Source organism: Mustela erminea, chromosome 18, assembly GCF_009829155.1.
Source record: "Mustela erminea isolate mMusErm1 chromosome 18, mMusErm1.Pri, whole genome shotgun sequence".
In the NCBI taxonomy this organism is placed as follows: Eukaryota; Metazoa; Chordata; class Mammalia; order Carnivora; family Mustelidae; genus Mustela; species Mustela erminea.
The window spans coordinates 45,896,702-45,913,957 of NC_045631.1; the positions used below are offsets into that span (position 1 = coordinate 45,896,702).

Genomic DNA, 17,256 nt, shown 5'->3' on the forward strand with positions numbered 1-17,256 from the left:
AACAATCTGAGGGGTTTGAAGTGGCGGGGGGGTGGGAGATTGGGGTACCAGGTGGTGGGTATTATAGAGGGCATGGATTGCATGGAGCACTGGGTGTGGTGAAAAAATAATGAATGCTGTTATGCTGAAAATAAATAAATTAATATAAAAAAGAAAAAAAATACTATTAAAAAAATTAAAATTAAAATAAATAAATAAAAGGGTCAAATGGAAATAAATAAGGGAGAAACACAGAAAGCCCTAATGAGTATAATAATGTTAAAATTTCACCCAAGATTGCTTTAAATTTGCAGAGACCATGTTCCCCCAGCTATTTACAATACAGAGAAAGAGATATTATATCACCTTTTTTGTTCCCTTATAGACACTTGTCACAGAGCAAAGTTATCCGTAATTTGGGCCAGCGTGTTTAACATGTTCTCCCTACTTGAAGGCTTTAGGGATTCCCATGGATGTTATATGCAACTAATGAGTCATTGACAACTACATCAAAAACAAATGATAATACTGTATGTTGGCTAATTGAATGTAATTTTTTAAAAAAAGAAACAAGCCCTGGTTTTTAAGAAATGTTAAATAAAGTTGAAGTGTGACTGTTCACAAAGCAATTCCTTTACAGAAGGGCAAGAACTAGAATATGTTAACCTTAGAAGATTCCAATAAGGCCAAGAAATATCTCCCCTAGAACATTTCCTACCTAGCTACTCCCATTGGGCAAGTCAGTTTTTTCTCGCCTTATTCTGATGGTGTTCAGTGGCATCTTTGCCATTTCTACGTTCCATTTGTCAGAGATAAGCTCTTTCTAGAAGACATTTTGTTAAATTACTTTTGATTTTCCATTATTTTTGATCCACTAGTGCAACATGTGTGTTTTGTTTCCTTATTTTGTTTGTGGCTTGAATTTACACTAACATATAGAGAAACATGATTCTAGATGTGAGCCAATCAACTTTTGCCTTGAAGACCTTCTTTCGGCTCAAAATGCCCGTGTGAGATCATGGTGGATTTTTGTATTGCCCTTATTAATTGTATTTTCTCAATAATGTAGTTCACATTTCACTAATTTTGTCTTCTGCTGTTAGTCAAACAATAGTGCAAAATAAAGGTGCAAAAGTGTTTTTGCCACTTTTCTCTTTCTAGAAACACAATACAGTTGAAATTCTGACTTAGTGAGCTAATTCTAAGTAATGTTTCCACTTTCTTGTCCGTTTAAAAACTGATATAGGGGCAGCTGGTGGCTCAGTCGGTTAAGCATAAAACTCTTGGTTTTGGCTCAAATCATGATCTCAGGGTTATGAAATCGAGCCCAGCTCAGGCTCCGTGATCAGTGGGGAGTCTGCTTGAGATTCTCTCTCTCCCTCTCCCTTTGCCCCTCCCCCCCCACGTGCTTACTCACTTGCGTGCTCTCTCTCAAATACATAAATAAATCTTAAAAAAAAAAAAAGCTAATGCAACAAACCATTGAATATCTATTATATATCTGAAGGCTATAGTTAACCTCTAGTATGTCTTAAATCATTTCTGACTTGCACATATAATTTAAAGGGTTGATGAAGTCTTTTCAGTTTAATTGTAATAATGAGTAAGTAGTGAGTGTGGGCTGGCTTTACATGAATGGAAATTTTCTAAACTGAAAACATTGAAATATTGTAGATATTAAATTTTTCATTTTTTCCACAATAGCATTGGTAAATAATAATTTTCTAAGATCTAAATGCTAAAAAGCAACTAAGATAGAAGGGATTTCCTTTATATATCATTCTTTTATGAATAAAAGTTTTAATATCTTAAAGGAAAAAAGTTAAAGTCACATTAACTGTGTTTGTGAAGTGTAAAACCTTTCTCTTCACACTAATGAAGGGGGAAAATAGAATAAGATTGTAGAGCAGGTAATAATTACTAAATTCTTTTGGCTTAATTTCTCATCTCTAGTGTTACATATGAGTATAATTTGTATGTTGTCTTTCAGTTGATGGGAAAGTTGCTATGGAACAGGTTATGGATGCAGTGAAATCTTTCACAGGTTAGTGATACTTTAGTAATAAACTGGGGGCCCCACAGCTTTATAATAGTTTCTGTTTTTCTGTGGTGTTTTTCTAGTATCCTATCACTAGATCCAATAGAAAGTTTTTTTTCTTAGATTATATAAATTTAAGTTTGGCAAAAGGAAGTAAAAGTAAAACAATACAAAAAAATACCTATAAGACTAACTCTTAGTAAGATCCTGCATCCTATAGAATTTTACTTCCTAATAAAATGTTTCCCTGCGTGAAACTCTAAGCAGGCACAGGAAATGGCACTGTGAATTTTCAAAGGATTGAGTGAACAGTGTCAACAATTACATTATTAATAAAATCACATAACACTTTCTTACATTAGCCACCTATGTGAATTAACTTGAACAGTAATAGAAATGAATTTATTTTTCCCCAAAGTTAAAAAGATCCCCTTACCTATTAGTACTGAAAGATCAACTAAGATTTCAATACTATGTAAAGAATGAGGACTGTGTTGTGCTTTTGTTATTCAACCGAAAACTTGAGATCATCAATAATATGTACACCTATCTCTAACTTTTTGAAGGTGAAAAGGTTGATTTGGATAACTTGGAAAACGTACTGAAAAATATGGGGATTCAACTCACTGATCCTGAATATACAAAGCTGGTGAAAGCACTGCCTGTTAGTGGTAAGCCTGAAAAAATGCAGCCAGAACCTTAACAACTAGACTCTGTACAAGCCTGAGAGCAAAAGCCTAAAGCTTTAGAATTTCATGCCTAAAGACTACTGGAAAATAGAAACTTCGGGTTATTTTTAAAAACCTGTCAGCCAGGTTGTTTACAAAGTGAATGTTTTGTACTCTCCAAAAATGTGAAAATCATAAAATACAAAGATTGATGAATTGTCCCCCATTAAAGGATATCAAGGGGGGCGTCTGGTGGCTCAGTCAGTTAAGCATCAGTCTTTGGCTCAGGTCATGATTCCTGCCTTGGGCTCCCTGCTCAGTGGGGAGTCTGCTTCTCCCTCACCCTCTGTCCCTCCCTACTGCTTGTGTTTTTGCTCTCTCAAATAAATAAAGTCTTAGAAAAAAATAAAGAGCCATGACAACTTAATGCTTAATTGTTATAGATGACATCAGTGGAGCAATTGGTGAAATTGAGTAAATTTTGTGCATTAGTTAGGTACTGCATTGGTGTACTGCACCAATTTTAATCATTTAATTTGGATAATTATATGGTGGTTGTGTGAGAAGTGTATATATGTGTGTGTATATATGTATGTATATATATATTTAAATTTTTATTTAAATTCAATTATTTTTTAAGGCCCCAAAATCTGAATATTTATTAAACATTTCTCTATGAATCTGAAGTAGTTGGATCACAGAGTGAACTTTAAGAAACACAGCCTGTAACACTGGAGAGAGTTTTTCTTTTTTTTTTTTTTTTTTTTAATTTTTTATTTTTTATAAACATATATTTTTATCCCCAGGGGTACAGGTCTGTGAATCACCAGGTTTACACACTTCACAGCACTCACCAAAGCGCATACCCTCCCCAATGTCCATAATCCCACCCCCTTCTCCCAAACCCCCTCCCCCCAGCAACCCTCAGTTTGTTTTGTGAGATTAAGAGTCACTTATGGTTTGTCGCCCTCCCAATCCCATCTTGTTTCATTTATTCTTCTCCTACCCACTTAAGCCCCCATGTTGCATCACCACTTCCTCATATCAGGGAGATCATATGATAGTTGTCTTTCTCTGCTTGACTTATTTCGCTAAGCATGATACGCTCTAGTTCCATCCACGTTGTCGCAAATGGCAAGATTTCATTTCTTTTGATGGCTGCATAGTATTCCATTGTGTATATATACCACATCTTCTTGATCCATTCATCTGTTGATGGACATCTAGGTTCTTTCCATAGTTTGGCTATTGTGGACATTGCTGCTATAAACATTCGGGTGCACGTGCCCCTTTGGATCACTACGTTTGTATCTTTAGGGTAAATACCCAGTAGTACAATTGCTGGGTCATAGGGCAGTTCTATTTTCAACATTTTGAGGAACCTCCATGCTGTTTTCCAGAGTGGCTGCACCAGCTTACATTCCCACCAACAGTGTAGGAGGGTGCCCCTTTCTCCGCATCCTCGCCAGCACCTGTCATTTCCTGACTTGTTGATTTTAGACATTCTGACTGGTGTGAGGTGATATCTCATTGTGGTTTTGATTTGTATTTCCCTGATGCCGAGTGATATGGAGCACTTTTTCATGTGTCTGTTGGCCATCTGGATGTCTTCTTTGCAGAAATGCCTGTTCATGTCCTCTGCCCATTTCTTGATTGGATTATTTGTTCTTTGGGTGTTGAGTTTGCTAAGTTCTTTATAGATTCTGGACACTAGTCCTTTATCTGATATGTCGTTTGCAAATATCTCCTCCCATTCTGTCAGTTGTCTTTTGATTTTGTTAACTGTTTCCTTTGCTGTGCAAAAGCTTTTGATCTTGATGAAATCCCAATAGTTCATTTTTGCCCTTGCTTCCCTTACCTTTGGCATTGTTCCTAGGAAGATGTTGCTGCGGCTGAGGTCGAAGAGGTTGCTGCCTGTGTTCTCCTCAAGGATTTTGATGGATTCCTTTCGCACATTGAGGTCCTTCATCCATTTTGAGTCTATTTTTGTGTGTGGTGTAAGGAAATGGTCCAATTTCATTTTTCTGCATGTGGCTGTCCAATTTTCCCAGCACCATTTATTGAAGAGGCTGTCTTTTTTCCATTGGACATTCTTTCCTGCTTTGTCGAAGATTAGTTGACTGTAGAGTTGAGGGTCTATTTCTGGGCTCTCTATTCTGTTCCATTGATCTATGTGTCTGTTTTTGTGCCAGTACCATGCTGTCTTGATGATGACAGCTTTGTAATAGAGCTTGAAGTCCGGAATTGTGATGCCACCAACGTTGGCTTTCTTTTTCAATATCCCTTTGGCTATTCGAGGTCTTTTCTGGTTCCATATAAATTTTAGAATTATTTGTTCCATTTCTTTGAAAAAGATGGATGGTACTTTGATAGGAATTGCATTAAATGTGTAGATTGCTTTAGGTAGCATAGACATTTTCACAATATTTATTCCTCCAATCCAGGAGCATGGAACATTTTTCCATTTCTTTGTGTCTTCCTCAGTTTCTTTCATGAGTACTTTATAGTTTTCTGAGTATAGATTCTGTGCCTCTTTGGTTAGGTTTATTCCTAGGTATCTTATGGTTTTGGGTGCAATTGAAAATGGGATTGACTCTTTAATTTCTCTTTCTTCTGTCTTGCTGTTGGTGTAGAGAAATGCAACTGATTTCTGTGCATTGATTTTATATCCTGACACTTTACTGAATTCCTGTATGAGTTCTAGCAGTTTTGGAGTGGAGTCTTTTGGGTTTTCCACATATAGTATCATATCATCTGCGAAGAGTGATGACTTCTTCTTTGCGATTTGGATGCCTTTAATTTCCTTTTGTTGTCTGATTGCTGAGGCTAGGACCTCTAGTACTATGTTGAATAGCAGTGGTGATAATGGACATCCCTGCCATTTAAATTCAATTAAATCAACATATACTATATTATTAGTTTCAGAGGTAGAATTTAGTGAGACATCAGTTGCATACTTTTTTTAAAGAAAATACACACTAAAGGATTCAGGGATTAAGGGCATTGTGTCTGCAACTCACAAACATTCAGAAAAAAAGGAACATTCACATACAGAAAGGATGACAAAACAAAATGGTAAAATGTTAACACTTGAAAAATCTGGGTGAAGAGTAAAACTTTTTTGTACTATTTTGGCCATTTTCTGTAAGTCTCAAACCATATTAAAATAAAAAGCTACAATTAAAAATTAATAAAGCTCTGTCAGTGTCATATAGATTTTGGCTTGAGACTCTGAACTCTCCAGTAAAAACCTGCCATGATAAGGTAAGCAATGACCCAAATGTTGCTTTAAAATGATTTTAGTATTTTTAGATAGTTGGGGTTTTTGGTTCCTATTATTTTAACTTTTTATTTCTATTTTGACATAATTTCAAACTTACAGAAAAGTCTTAAGAATAGTACAAAGAACTCCCTTTATCCAGATTGACCAATTTGTTCAGTTTACCCATTTGTTTTATCATTTATTCACACCCTCCCTTTCTCCCCAACACACACACACACATGTGCATGCACACTTTTTTCCTGAATCACTTGCAGAAATATTACCATCAAATACCCAGAAATAATAAATTCACAAGATTTAAAACCTCTGCATCAAAAAAAAGAACATACCACAATTTTTAAAAAAGCATTTGCATCAGGTATGACAAAGACATAATGAAGAGCTTCTTAAAGACCTTTATGGTAAGTAAAAAGACAACCTAATGTAAGAATGGACACTGGACAAGGAACATCAACATGTGTGTGTGTAAATGGGTGTGAAATACCTGAGACACTTTTTTTTACAACCATGTGTATTTCAGCATGATAGAATTCTGCTAAAAATAGTCTTATGAGACAAAGTGTACATTTGTACATTTAAAGATTTCACATTCCTTTAGTGCTACTTCAAGGTAAAACAATAAAATTCTTGGACAAATTGTTATTCTTTTTGAATATAAGAAATAAATTGTATTCTTATGTATTCCCTTATAAATTTCCCTGTATCATAAACCAGCTCCATTTTTTTTTAAAACAGATGATGGAAAGGTGTATCAAAATAGGATATTAGAGGCCATGAAGTCTTTAAAAAGTGAGTAAGAATTCTAAGGTATTGTTGTTTTTGTCTGAAATCTTTAGGCTTTGCTAAAGATTTTGAGTCCTGTGTCTCTCTTTATATTTTTAGGCCTTACTTTTGCTTCTTTCCATATATTTTCACTTGACAGAGAAATAGCGTCTGTATTTTTATCTTCATAGGAAATAACATACTTGAAATTTTCCTGATTTTGTTCCAAAATAAATAACTGGTATCTGGATATGTGCAGCAAAATTGAAGTAAAGGATTAGCTTCACTTTCCCACATTAGGAAAGTTGTCCAGCAACAAACAACAGCCAATCTTGGAGTCTGAGCATTAAATAAATACTTCTTACTGTGTGTTAGGACTATTAGAAATAACGAACGAGTAGGTGCCAGTTGCCATTAAGTCTGATAATCTTGTTAAGAACTCCTTTTCTATGTAGATTTGTCAACAATATAGGTTTTAAAGAAATGTATGCAAAAACAATGAATACTGTTACGCTGAAAAGAAATGAAAAAAAAAATAAAATAAGGAACAGTATACCTAAAAAAAAAAAAAAGAAAGAAAGAAAGAAAGAAAAAGAAATGTATTCCATTTCCATTTTTCCTACTTACTTTCTTTGTCCTCTTGGAAAAGTCAAATGAAAATTATAGTCTTATCAGGAATGTCAGTAACAATCCAAAGAAACAAATCATATTTTTTGTTGTCTCTTTTATTATAAATATCTATACATACTCATTAAAAACATTCAAAGGCATGAATGTATTTTTCACGTTTTAGATCATTTAGTTACTCTCCTGTTCCTTTTCTGCCTTTCTTAAGGAGGAAAAGTTGGTATCAACAACCTGATACCTCTTCTGGAAAAAATGGGTATCAAGCTCACGGAAAAAGAACTTGCACAGCTGAGAAAAAATCTACCTGCTGATGGTATGGATAACAGATAACTATTGTCAGTCCCTAAAAGGGACTTTTTTCTGTCTTGTAGATGATAATCTCTAACACTAGATTTAGTTAGTGGTATAATAAATGCTCAAAATCCTGGGGAACCCTAAAATGAGGAACAAGGCACAGATGCCTACTGATGTTACTGCCACACAACATTGTTTTAAAAGTTCTAGCTACTTCAGTGAGAAAGTAATATTAAATAGTATCAGGAAAGACACAATATTATCTTTAGTTTCAGATGACATGATCATGTGTCTAGGAAACCCAAGAAGCACACAACCTAAAGGAAATCTATTAAAACTATTGAGTCTTCAATAAGACATTTTTGTTCAGGTTGGCTCAACATGAGATAAATGTGCAAAAACTTAATTGCTTTCCCTAAGCTCACAATAAACAAGTAGAAATAGAAATGGGGAAAATATCAAACCATAGAATATCTAGGAATGAATTTTGTAAGAAATAGGCAAACTGAACATAAAAAAGAAGAAATATGATTCATATGAAGAAAACTATAAAATCTTAAATGGAACATAAAACAAAAAATTAATGTCCTTGAAGCACTAACATACAGGATCAGATATGTTAAATCAGACTCACATGAAACAGAGATCTTATCAAGTATCAAGCTTTGCTAAATAATGTGAAGGATAAAAGCATCAAAAAATCAAAACAGGTCCAAGATGTCAAAGACAGCTCTATAGTTTTCTTCCTTCCCATGTTGGACATACCATTCTGACCCAGAATAGATGAAGTCTCTGTACGAAGACCACAAGGTCGCCTTACACAACAGAAGGATTTAAATTATGAAGCCTCTTCAGAGAGCTCTATAGACTGTATTACATTTCCAGTGAGCCATGCCTCATAAGTCATGGGCTCTATTTACTGTAGGTAATTCTCAGCTAGAGACCTACTGGTTTTTTTTAATTAATTTATTTATTTTCAGCATAACAGTATCATTATTTTTTCACCACACCCAGTGCTCCATGCAATCCATGCCCTCTGTAATACCCACCACCTGGTACCCTATCTTCCCACCCCCCGCCCCTTCAAACCCCTTAGATTGTTTTTCAGAGTCCATGAGAGTCAATTATCATATGGTTTCACTTATTTGTGGATCATAACAAATAGCATGGAGACCTACTATTAAAGGCATTTCTAACATAAAGTCTCTTCCTATAGCAAATATCATTAGTCTGTTTATCTAGAGGATCATTTGACAAAGATATTAAAGATATTAAAGTCACTTGCCTTCTTTTATTTCCTCCAAAGGCATCCCCCTCAGTAAGGGAAGTTAATGGATTATAGACCATCTGCTTTAACACTTTCCTCTCAGAAATATTTACTATAAAATATTTAATTTAATATAAAATTTTCAGAATCCCAGTGGGGTGTTATCATAAGAACTTAGAAATGATTTAAAAGAACAAATGAAAGAAGAAATTCCCAACTATAGCCAAGAAAATTATGAAAAAAGAAAACTAGAATGGAGATTTGCCTTGTCATATATTAGCACTTACTATAAAACTACTATGTAATCAAAAAAAAAATTTCATTGGCAAGTAATAAATAAATAGATGTAACAAAATAGTTTAAAAAATAGAGCCCAGTATAATGGCTATCTTGATTCATATTAAAGAATGATTTTAAAATAGTATTAGCTGGGGCACCTGGGTGGCTCAGTGGGTTAAGGTCTATGCCTTCGGCTCAGGTCATGATCTCAGGGTCCTGGGATCGAGCCCCACATCGGGCTCTCTGCTCAGCAGGGAGTCTGCTTCTTCCTCTCTCTCTGCCTGCCTCTCTGCCTACTTGTGATTTCTGTCCATCAAATAAATAAGGAAAATCTTTAAAAAATTAAAATAAAATAAAATAGCAATGGCCACAGTCGCCAAACTGTGGAAAGCACCAAAATGCCCTTCAACGGACGAATGGATAAGGAAGATGTGGTCCATTTACACTATGGAGTATTATGCCTCCATCAGAAAGGACGAATACCCAACTTTTGTAGCAACATGGACGGGACTAGAAGAGATTATGCTGAGTGAAATAAGTCAAGCAGAGAGAGTCAATTATCATATGGTTTCACTTATTTGTGGAGCATAACAAATAGCATGGAGGACATGGGGAGATAGAGAGGAGAAGGGAATTGGGGGAAATTGGAAGGGGAGGTGAACCATGAGAGACCATGGACTCTGAAAAACAATCTGAGGGTTTTGAAGTGGCGGGAGATGGGAGGTTGGGGTACCAGGTGGTGGGTATTATGGAGGGCACGGATTGCATGGAGCACTGGGTATGGTGCAAAAATAATGAATACTGCTATGCTGAAAATAAATAAAAAATAAATTAAAAAAATAGTATTGGCTATCTGTCTAAAAGAAAAAAATTAGAAACCGCCTTACATTACAATATAAACAAAAATACTTCCTATGTGAATTGAAGCTCTAAATATAAAATATAAATAAATTAATTATTGGGAAAAATTGGGGGACTATTTTGTAACATTAAGTTGAGGGAGACTTTCTTAAATAACACAGTTATCCAGAAGTAGGAAAAGAAAAAAAAATCATGAGTTTGTGGGGTTTTTTAAGATTAAACATATAAAGGAGATCATACAGTATTTGCCTTTCTCTGTCTGTTTTATTTCACTTAGCCCTCAAGGTCTATCCATATTATTGCAAATGGTAGATTTTCTTCTTATTTATAACTAAATAATATTTCATTGTATATAAACACAATATTTTCTTTATCCATTCATCCACTGATAGATGCCTAAGTTGTTTCCATGTCTTTGCTGTTGTAAATTATGCTACAGTGGATGTGGGGGTACAGATATCTCTTCAAGATAGTGATTTTGTTAACTTTGGATGTATACACAGAACTGTAATTGCTGGATCACATGATAGTTCTGTTTTAATTTTTTGAGGAACCTTCATATATTTCACATTGGCTGTACCAATTTTCTTTTCTTTTTCTTTAATTTATATAACAGAGAGATCGCAAGTAGGCAGAGAGGCAGGCAGAGAGATGGGGGGAAGCAGGCTTCCTGCTGAGCAGAGACCCTGATGCAGGGCTTTACCCCAGGACCCTGAGATCATGACCTGAGCTAAGGGCAGAGGCTTAACCCACTGAGCCATCCAGGCGCCTGGCTGTACCAATTTTCACTTTCACCAACAGTACACAAGGATTCCCTTTTCCCCATGTCCTTGCCAGTAACTTATTATCTCTTGTCTTTTTGATACTAGCCATTCTCACAGGTGTGAGATGATATCTTGCTGTGGTTTTGATTTGCATCTCCCTGATGATTAGTGAGGATGAGCCACTTTCTCATAGACTTGTTGGCTATTTGAATATCTTCTTTGGGAAAATAACTTTCCCAGTCTTTCACCCATTTTTAAATTGTATTATTTTATTTCTATGTTGTTGATGTATATCAGTTTCCTATATAGATATTATGGATATTAACTATATGGATATTAACCTCTTACCAGATACATGGTTCATAAATATTTTCTTCCATTCTATAGGTTACCTTTTTACTTTGTTGATTGTTTCTTTTGCTGTGCAGAGAAGCTTTTCAGTCTGATGTAGTCCCACTTGTTTATTTTTTATGTTGTTGCTTGTGCTTTGGTGTCACATCCAAAAAATCATTGCCAAGACCAGCATCAAGGAGCTTTTTCTCAATTTCCCTTGGGAGTTTTATCATTATCAGGTCTTACATTTAAGTCTTTAGTTCATTTTGAGTTAATTTTTGTAAATGGTCTAAGACAGGAGTCTAATCTCATTCTTTAACATGTGAATACCCAATTTTCCAAGAACCGTTTAATGAAGACACTTCCTTTTCTCCACTGAGTATTCTTAGCTCCCTTGCCAGATATTAGTTGGCCATGTATGTATGAGTTTATATCTAAGCCATTAATTTTCTTTCATTGGTCTAAAGCATGTGTGTTTTACGTCAGTACCATACTCTTTTGATTACTATAGATTTATAATACAGTTTGAAATAAAGAAGTGTGATACTCCAGCTTTTTTCTTCTTCTGAGGATTGGTTTGGCTTTTGTGGTTCCAAATGAATTTTAGGATTATGTTTTATATATCTGTCAAAAATGCCATTGGACTCCTGATGAGAATTGCATTGAATTTGTAGGCAGCTTTGACTTAGTATGGACATTTTAGCATTATTAATTTTTCCAGTCTTTGAACACAGGATATCTTTCCATTTAGTGGGTGTCTCTTCCAAATTTATTCCTAAGCCCTTAATTGTTTGTGATGCTATTGTAAATGAGATTGTTTTCTTTATTTCTTTTTCTGATAATTCAGAAATTTTTTTTTCTGATAATTCATTACTAGTGTAGAGAAACACCACTGATTTTTATATGTCGATTTTGCATCCTGCATCTTTACTGAATTCATTGATTAAATCTAACAAGATTTGTTGGGTTTGGTTGTTTTTTTTGTTTTGTTTTGTTTTGTTTTCTAGTCTTTAGGATTTTATGTATCTAAAATCATGTGATCTGCAAATAGAGACAATTTTACTCTTCCTTTCTGGTTCTGATGCCTTTTATTTCTTTTTCTTGCCTAATTTTTCTGGCTAAGACTTAGAGTACTGTGTTGAATAGAAATAGTGGACATGAGCACCTTTGTCTTATTCCTGATTTTAGAGAAAAGGCTTTCAACCTTTCACTACTGAGTATGATGTTAGATGTGGGTTTGTCTACAGATGGGCAGAGCCAATGGCTGGGCTCTTCACTCAGGCACTGCTGCAAGAGGAACTGTAGGGTGACCTACACAGCCTCTGGAATGCTCTCAATAGATTTCCTGGTCATGTGGGACAGAAGGCTATACTCAGCAATAGGCAGAAGCCATGAATTTGCCTTTTTACCTGGGTGGGGTGGCAGAACAGGCCCCAAGACCAGGGTGGCTTATTGGCTGGGGACCCAAATCAGGCAGAGTCCCCAAGCAAGCAGCTTGGCTCTGCAGATGGGCAAAGCCACTGTCTAGGATAGCTACTCAGGTACTGCTGCTAGGAGATACAGTCTGCCAAGATCCAAATTCTGGTTTCTATAAGCCATTCTCCCTTTCCCCATTTCAATCTGATCTGCATTGGTCAAGTCCCACAGATTCTTCCCACATTATCTATGGGACAAGACCCAACTGGGTCTTCCAGGAAGCAACCCACAATTCTGGAGGAGTTAGATGTCCACCTTGGGCTCTCTTTTTCCCAACAGAGAAAATGTAGCTCTGGGAGCCCCTCTCAGTGCAGCACTATACCAGCCTGAGAGAGGGGTAGTACAGTTCGAGTGTAGCCAATTCCCTTACCCTTCTAAGGCAGTCCTTCTCAGTCTCTATAGTTCAGGAAGGTACTTCACCCTTATTCTCATACCCTATATTCTGGGATTTTCATAATGGTGACTTGTCTATGGATACTTGCAAGATGGTCTTTTTATGCGGGGGACTGAAGTTGGGAACAACCTATGTCACCGTCTTGATGACATCACTCTATATTTCAATGCAAATGTAATTTTGTAATGATAAAAGTAATTATAATTTAAAGAAAGTTAGAAGAAAATACAAATCAGTCCACATCATTCCTGAACTTCCCTTCAATGATTCTATATAGCCTAGTAGATGAAGGCTAAGCTTCTTAAAATAGCTTACAAATCCCTCAATAATCTCAGCCCAACCTGACTCTCTTATATCAGCTTTCCTCTTCCAAATCCATACTTTATGGAGGGCACCTACTGCATGGAGCACTGGGTATGGTGCATAAATAATGAATTCTGAAACGCTGAAAAGAAATTTAAAAAATAAAATATTTTTTAAAAAATTTTAAAAAATCATACTTTATTCTTCATGCTGAACTGACTCTAGTTCTCCATACCTTGCTTATGTATACAATGTATATATTGTGCCTAGGTTTTTGGCAGGTTTTGTTTTGTTTTGTTTTGTTTTGTTTCTACATTTCTCAGACTCTCTTCCATGTGGAAGGCTCTTTCTACGCATTCCCCTTTCCTTTAGTTAAAGTCTCATATTTTAACTTGCTCATGTACTGCATACTCCGAGATACAATCATTTAACACCCTAGTTCCACCCAGTAGTGGTTCCTATATGAGCTGTGGCCCTCATGGTTCCCTATTAGCTGACCAATACCAATGATCCAGAAACACTGGAAAAGGTACCTTCTTCTTTCTGCAAACTCCAATATCCAAGACATCTTTTTGAAAATACATAGATCCCTGAAATTCAGAGATTTAATGAAAGTGTGGTAAAATTATGATATAAGTGGAACTTACCTGTCATTTTCCATCAATATATGTCCGTTTTTTATGTTTTTGGAGCTCATGACATTGATTACATGTCTCAATTTTCCCCTTTCAAAGCTGATGGAAAAGCTGATCTGAGTGAAGTAATGGATGGAGTGAAAGCTATTACAGGTGAGTGAGAAGCTAATATAAACATAGAAGCCTAATTTTTATAGGAACTGTTTTTCTTCATGCCTTAATTGCTATGCTAATTCTATTATTTTTACCTCCTATTTGTTTAATGTTTTCATATCCAGTAGCCCAGAAGTCAGAGTATTTTCTGATGTTATTTTCCACTAAAACACTTCATTTTCCTTATTTTAAGACATCCCAAATCTACAATAAAAGGTGAAATGATCTTTGGAAAAGACTGTGGTAATCACTTAAAGAAGAAATAATATTTCCTTATGTCAATAGAATTAAGATACACTGTCTGCAGTTTGCTAATTAACAAAAGAGATATGTAATACCTATTTCTTATCATTGTCATTTTGAGTATGTTAGTTCAAGCCTTCCAAGAAGTAGGATTACATGTGAAGGACATTATTATGGGAAATGCCTAAGAGAAAATAAGGAGGGGAGGTGAAAACACTGGGAGGTTGTCAGAGTGCAGTGCAAATATGACACCAAGTGAAGGAAAGAGGAAGAAATGTTTGGGTGAAAGCATCCAAGACTGCCATGCAGTCTGAGGAAGGTCTGGCAGTACTGTTTTCAAGAATCCTCTGGTCAGGGGCACCTGGGTGGCTCAGTTGGTTAAGCCTCTCCCTTCAGCTCAGGTCATGGGATGGTTAGGTCATGGGATCAGGTCAGGTCCTGGGATCTAGCCTCACATCAGTCTCCCTGCTCAGAAGGGTGTCTGCTTCTCCCTCTCCCTCTGCTCCTTCACCCAACTTGTGCTCTTGCTCTCTCTCCCTCAAATAAATAAATAATCTGTTTTTAAAAATCCCCTGGTTAAAGTCATCATATTCCCCAGGAACTGGGCTCCCTTAGGAGCTGCACCCAGCCCTTGACCAGTGCCAATGGTAGGTGTGGATTTTGTGCAAAAAACACAGATTAATTTCAAAGCAGAAGGTGGGGCCCTTGGTTAATTATGTTCTCCATAGTTGGAAGTCCTGCACGTACATTATCATGATTACCAGTGAGGTTGCCCTCTCTTATTAGCCTTTAGAAAACCAATTATGTTTCTGTGAATGACATCACCTCAGTGTAATTGGTCAGAGCTCAGCAACCCTCACTTCCCCCAGCTCATCCTCATTTTGTAAGGGCATCATAATTTAGTTTTATTATTTGCAATCATTTGATTATACTTAAATTCATTGGATGTCATTATTTTAATCTTTTTATTAAGGAGAAAAGGCTGATCTCAACAGTGTGAAAACTGTTCTGGAAAACCTGGGGAAAGATCTCAAAGATAAAGTATTCTTGGACCTGATAAAACGTCATCCTTCTAAGGGTAAACGTTTTAAATACTAATGTGACCAAAAAGAAGCTTTAGATTTCAGTGTCTGTGAGAGCCTCTAAAATTATTTCCATTTCCTCAGTTCCAGGAAAAAGAAAGTCTATTTTAAAAAAAAATTTTAGAATGTCCATTTATACCTGAAATGAATCCCTATCTACACAGTTTTACTTTTAGATTGGGAAACAGCATTTCCATTATGATGAGCCTTATTATCAAGAATGGGGGAAAAAAGGGGGTGATCTGGGATTTGTAGAAAGAGGAAAAGGATTGTTTAGAAGTGAAAAAAGCGAGATTGGGCAGAAGAAAAGGGGCGTGTGTGTTGTTGAATACCTGATGTGCTAAATTTCACCCAATTTTCTCTCAAATTTTATTATAAAAGAAATTTCTAGTGAAAACTCTTGAAAAGCCATTTATCCCAAGAGTATCCTAATGATTTTCCACATTTCTCTGTGACTTAAATTCTGCCTTTTCTTATAGAAGATGACAAGATCTTTCAAAACAGGCTGCTAGAAGTTGTGAAGTCTCTAAAAGGTATGTGAGCAGCATAATGAAAGTGCAGACAAATACAGCAGCTCCGCATTTATACTGTTTCCAAGACATTAGTGGATGCTGCTCTCACTCTACACTGATTGTAAATTTATGCTCCCACTGAAGATCAAGCTACACTTAGCTGCCAATCTTTTACTTCATATCTAGGAAGAAAATCTTGTACTTTTTCAAGGTTTTCCAAACTTTTAAAGAAAACAAGTATCAGATTTCAAGTTGGATAGCAAAATATAACAGAAGAGATTAACACTGACTCAGGGAAGTTAATCAGCTGCCAACAAGTACTAAACTAAATATTTTTACTACTTTAATTCTGAACAAGTAACAAAATATTGTTCAGAAGTAAAACGCATTTTCCTCCAGAACTTGAATTCGCTTAGCATTTATTCAGTGCTGTTTAAAACCTTGTGTTTTATAGTCTAGTCCCCAAGACAAGTCTCAAGAAAAGGACCTTAATTCTAATGTCATAGCTGACTTTCTCTATAGACATAAGGTCCTTAGTCTCTTGTTCTACAATTGATGGTTTTTTTTCCCCACACTTTACAACAAGAATCATTAACCCTACTACTTGGGGAGGGGGGATGTCTGTGAATAGGCTTTAAAGAATATATGACCCCCCTGAAATTGTATGTAATCTTTGTGAACACAGATACATAGTTCATGAAATTCACAGCAAGAGGTTTAAGAACCTCTTTTTTTGGAGTTACATAATTTTCTTCATGGACTGTCTCTCTCCTTAGATGGGAAATTCAATGCCAACGACTTGAGTGCTATACTGGATAATATGGGAATCAAGATATCAGATAAGGAACTTAAGGCTCTGACTAAAAATTTTCCTGCTGATGGTGAGCAAGTTTTCAGATACTATAGTTACATGCTGGGAGAGTTTAAGAACTAAAGCCAGTGGTCTGAGGGAAAGGGCCTTAGGAATGGTAATCTACCCTGAAAATAATCAAGAAGCTGTAAATATCAGCAAAACAAGTAACCAGCATCCAAGCAGGCAATTACCAAAATCAACATGAAAATATTGCACTTTGTATGTATGTCTTTTATGCTCTTTACCCATCTTATGGTCGCTAGAAAACAGTCTTCCACATTTTGAATAGAAAAACGCAGGCAACTTAGATGATGGTACTTCCGAATGTCTTCCAATTACTAACACATATGGGTTTGAAATATTATAAAACTCTAAGTAAAATTTATATTATTGAAATGGTATATTTTTATATTTAAGTTTTTCTTTCTAATATTAAGGAAGGAAATAAAA

General features: G+C 35.8%; 1 protein-coding gene across 3 annotated transcripts in view; it reads left to right on the top strand.

The window, feature by feature from the left end:
- Positions 1–17,256, top strand: part of EFCAB3 (EF-hand calcium binding domain 3) — a 208,997-nt gene that overhangs the window by 21,408 nt on the left and 170,333 nt on the right. For all 3 annotated transcript variants that reach the window (XM_032320145.1, XM_032320147.1, XM_032320146.1), the window contains 8 exons: positions 1,970–2,023; positions 2,584–2,688; positions 6,704–6,757; positions 7,566–7,670; positions 14,063–14,116; positions 15,333–15,437; positions 15,921–15,974; positions 16,730–16,834. In XM_032320145.1, coding sequence (XP_032176036.1) covers positions 1,970–2,023; positions 2,584–2,688; positions 6,704–6,757; positions 7,566–7,670; positions 14,063–14,116; positions 15,333–15,437; positions 15,921–15,974; positions 16,730–16,834 — 636 coding nt within the window. The remainder of the gene's footprint in view (positions 1–1,969; positions 2,024–2,583; positions 2,689–6,703; positions 6,758–7,565; positions 7,671–14,062; positions 14,117–15,332; positions 15,438–15,920; positions 15,975–16,729; positions 16,835–17,256) is intronic.